This window comes from Macaca thibetana, chromosome 8 (genome assembly GCF_024542745.1).
Source record: "Macaca thibetana thibetana isolate TM-01 chromosome 8, ASM2454274v1, whole genome shotgun sequence".
Classification (NCBI taxonomy): Eukaryota; Metazoa; Chordata; class Mammalia; order Primates; family Cercopithecidae; genus Macaca; species Macaca thibetana.
The window spans coordinates 91,583,146-91,587,575 of NC_065585.1; the positions used below are offsets into that span (position 1 = coordinate 91,583,146).

At 39.4% G+C, this 4,430-nt stretch overlaps 1 protein-coding gene across 1 annotated transcript; it reads left to right on the top strand.

Annotated features, from left to right (window-relative positions):
* The first annotated feature begins 1,411 nt into the window (after positions 1-1,411).
* LOC126961418 (elongation factor 1-alpha 1-like) lies at positions 1,412-3,157 on the top strand. The gene has a single exon (XM_050801793.1). It carries the CDS (start codon positions 1,478-1,480, stop codon positions 2,864-2,866), a length of 1,389 nt encoding a protein of 462 aa, XP_050657750.1. The 5' UTR covers positions 1,412-1,477; the 3' UTR covers positions 2,867-3,157.
* Positions 3,158-4,430: the final 1,273 nt, after the last annotated feature.

A 4,430-nucleotide genomic window follows, 5' to 3' on the forward strand; every position in this document is an offset into this window, starting at 1 on the left:
CAGGCCTGAAGGTTGGGCCTCTCCTGCTGCCATTCCCAGTGTCTCAGTGCTGCAGCCCCTGGACTTAATATATTTGCTGTAAATATCTTCCCAATTGTCTCTATGTCTATGCTACAGTTCATTCAGATAGAATTTGGAGCTGATGACATTGATTACTTTGGGGTCCTTTTATTTAACAAAATATTTTCAGGGAAGTCTATAATAAATATCTTTTTGCATAGAGTATGTTCCTTTATAATATGAGATGTAATTTGTTACAGCTCTGGAAAGAAAACTAAGAGTTAAAATCTTGCTCTTAAAACTGAATCTAAGAAAGGACGACCTATTTAATACACAGTGCTGGGAAAACAGGCTACCCAAACGTAGAAGAATGAAATTGGGCTCCTATCTCTCACCTTATACAAAAATCAACTCAAGATGGATCAAAGACTTAAATCTAAGACCTGAAACTACACAGATTCCAGAAAGAACCTGGGAAAACTCTTTCACACATTAGTCTAGGCAAATAACTTATGACTAAGATGCCAAAAGCAAATGCAATAAAACCAAATTAAATTGGACCTAGTTAAGCAAAAAGCTTCTGTACAGCAAAAGAAATAATCAGCAGAGTAAACAGACTACCCACAGAATGGGAGAAAATATTTGCAAACTATGCATCCATCAAAGAAATAATATCCAGATTCTCAAACAAATCAGCAAGATAAAAGCACAAATGATCCCATCAAAGAGTGAGCAAATGGCATGAATAGACATTTCTCAAAGGAGGATATACAAATAAACATAGGAAAAAATGCTCAACATCATTAATCATCAGAGAAATGCAAATTACACAGTGAGATATCACCTTACTCCTGCAAGAATGGCCATTATTAAAAGGTCAAAAAACAATAGATGTTGGCATGGATGTGGTGAAAGTGGAATGCTTTTACACTGCTGGTGGGAATGTAAATTAGTATAACCACTATGGAAAAACAGTATGGAGATTCCTTAAAGAACTAAAAGTAGATCTACCATTTGATCCAACAATCCCACTACCAGGTCTCTTCCCAAAGGAAAAGAAGTCATTACATCAAACAGACACTTGTATGCATATATTTATTGCAGCACAATTCACAATTGCAAAGATATAGAACCAACCTAAGTGCCCATCAGCCAATGAGGGAATAAATAAACTTTGTTATATATACACTATGGAATACTAATCTGCCATAAAAAGAACAAAATAATGTCTTTTGCAGCAACTTGGATGGAGCTGAAGGCCATTATTCTAAGTGAAGTAACTCAAGAATGGAAAACCAAATACCATATGTTCTCACTTATAAGTGGGAGCTAAGCTATGGGTACACAAAGGTATACAGAGTGGTATAATGGACTTTGGAGACTCAGAAACAGGAGGGTATAAGAAGGGCAAGAGCTTTTTCACAACGAGTTTGCCGCCAGAACACAGGTGTCGTGAAAACTACCCCTAAAAGCCAAAATGGGAAAGGAAAAGACTCATATCAACATTGTCGTCATTGGACACGTAGATTCGGGCAAGTCCACCACTACTGGCCATCTGATCTACAAATGCGGTGGCATCGACAAAAGAACCATTGAAAAATTTGAGAAGGAGGCTGCTGAGATGGGAAAGGGCTCCTTCAAGTATGCTTGGGTCTTGGATAAACTGAAAGCTGAGCGGGAACGTGGTATCACCATTTATATCTCCTTGTGGAAATTTGAGACCAGCAAGTATTATGTGACTATCATTGATGCCCCAGGACACAGAGACTTCATCAAAAACATGATTACAGGGACATCTCAGGCTGACTGTGCTGTCCTGATTGTTGCTGCTGGTGTTGGTGAATTTGAAGCTGGTATCTCCAAAAATGGGCAGACCCGAGAGCATGCTCTTCTGGCTTACACACTGGGTGTGAAACAACTAATTGTTGGTGTTAACAAAATGGATTCCACTGAGCCACCCTACAGCCAGAAGAGATATGAGGAAATTGTTAAGGAAGTCAGCACTTACATAAAGAAAATTGGCTACAACCCCGACACAGTGGCATTTGTGCCAATTTCTGGTTGGAATGGTGACAACATGCTGGAGCCAAGTGCTAACATGCCTTGGTTCAAGGGACGGAAGGTCACCCGTAAGGATGGCAATGCCAGTGGAACCACGCTGCTTGAGGCTCTGGACTGCATCCTACCACCAACTCGTCCAACTGACAAGCCCTTGCGCCTGCCTCTCCAGGATGTCTACAAAATTGTTGGTATTGGTACTGTTCCTGTTGGCCGAGTGGAGACTGGTGTTCTCAAACCCGGTATGGTGGTCACCTTTGCTCCAGTCAATGTTACAACTGAAGTAAAATCTGTCGAAATGCATCATGAAGCTTTGAGTGAAGCTCTTCCTGGGGACAATGTGGGCTTCAATGTCAAGAATGTGTCTGTCAAGGATGTTCGTTGTGGCAACGTTGCTGGTGACAGCAAAAACGACCCACCAATGGAAGCAGCTGGCTTCACTGCTCAGGTGATTATCCTGAACCTTCCAGGCCAAATAAGTGCTGGCTATGCCCCTGTGTTGGATTGCCACACGGCTCACATTGCATGCAAGTTTGCTGAGCTGAAGGAAAAGATTGATCGCCGTTCTGGTAAAAAACTGGAAGATGGCCCTAAATTCTTGAAGTCTGGTGATGCTGCCATTGTTGATATGGTTCCTGGCAAGCCTATGTGTGTTGAGAGCTTCTCAGACTATCCACCTTTGGGTCGCTTTGCTGTTCGTGATATGAGGCAGACAGTTGCGGTGGGTGTCATCAAAGCAGTGGACAAGAAGGCTGCTGGAGCTGGCAAGGTCACCAAGTCTGCCCAGAAAGCTCAGAAGGCTAAATGAATATTATCCCTAATACCTGCCACCCCACTCTTAATCAGTGGTGGAAGAACGGTCTCAGAACTGTTTGTTTCAATTGGCCATTTAAGTTTAGTAGTAAAAGACTGGTTAATGATAACAATGCATCATAAAACCTTCAGAAGGAAAGAAGAATGTTTTGTGGACCACTTTGGTTTTCTTTTTTGCATGTGGCAGTTTTAAGTTATTAGTTTTTAAAATCAGTACTTGTTAATGGAAACAACTTGACCAAAAATTTGTCACAGAATTTTGAGACCCATTAAAAAGTTTAATGAGGAAAAAAAAAATAAGGGCAAGAAATTAAAAACTACTTATTGCATACATTGTACACTAGTCAGGTGAATGGTGCGCTAAGATCTCAGACTTCACCTATGCAATTTATTCATGTAACTAAAAATGACTCGTACCCTAGGAGCTACTGAAATAAAAAAAATTCAATAAATAGTTAAATAAACAAAAAAAATCTGAACCTAAAAAAAATTAAATTTTAAAAAAGTCTGACCAGAAAAGATGAACAAGAAAAAAATATATATATGTGGCTCCTTAATTTTCCCAAGAGCCTCTTACCTTTCAAGCTGGAGTGGCATCTCAGCTGACACCCCTGTGGCCACCCATCTTGCAGCCTTTGACTTCTCAGCCTACCAAATCCAACCAGCTGTTCTCTTTATCCGTCTAGAGATAGGTTTCCTTTACCACTTCAGTTGAAATCTTGGCGACATTCTTGCATCTCCTCAAACGGCATTCTGTTAAAATCTCTAGTAAATGAAGGCAAATACTTTAGTTTTTCCTCAACCTTCCTTTATGACTTTATTTCAAGAATTTTTATAATACTTGATTGAAGGGTACATGTTCTGATTGTTCTGAAGATGCTAGCTGTTTCTCTCCTCTGTGTTTACCCAAGCCAAAGCTGTAATCATGAACCAGCTATGCCAATCCTAGGCAGTATGGTTCTAATAATATTTGCCAACTAGAATGTGCAATATTTTAAAAATTGGGTCACTTGCTTCCTGTATTATGTACTAGAGATACCTAATATTACCCAAGATTATGAATCTGTAGAAAATTATAGCATAAAATTAAGTAAGAACAAGTTTTCTAACTACTGTGCCCTACTTAAAAGAAACTTTTATGTAGGATAATATTTTCAATACACCCATTTAAAAACAAATGCATTCTCAGGCAGTACAAATGATGTTTAACACAAAATAAACTATATTGGTTTAAAGCCCAGGAGTTTCATAGGCCTATTGAGGTTTCAGTGTGTAGAGCCTCTTCATTCTATCTCACATTCTAGGACCTCCAGGGTCCGGAAAGCTTTAATCTGAGCATGAACGTATACCCTCCCCTCACCTTCACCTCCAGTTTTTAATTTATTATACTCTTGTGGATATCAGCTCAGTTTTACATAAGAGGAGCGATATTCCCACGTGGCCCAAGTTTTGATCATTTTGTAGAATGACTGAATTGTGTCAAATTCAGAGATATCAACTCCTAAAACCCCTATGTTATGTAACACAAAAAGGTAACACAGTTTTAAAGTGTTGTGGTT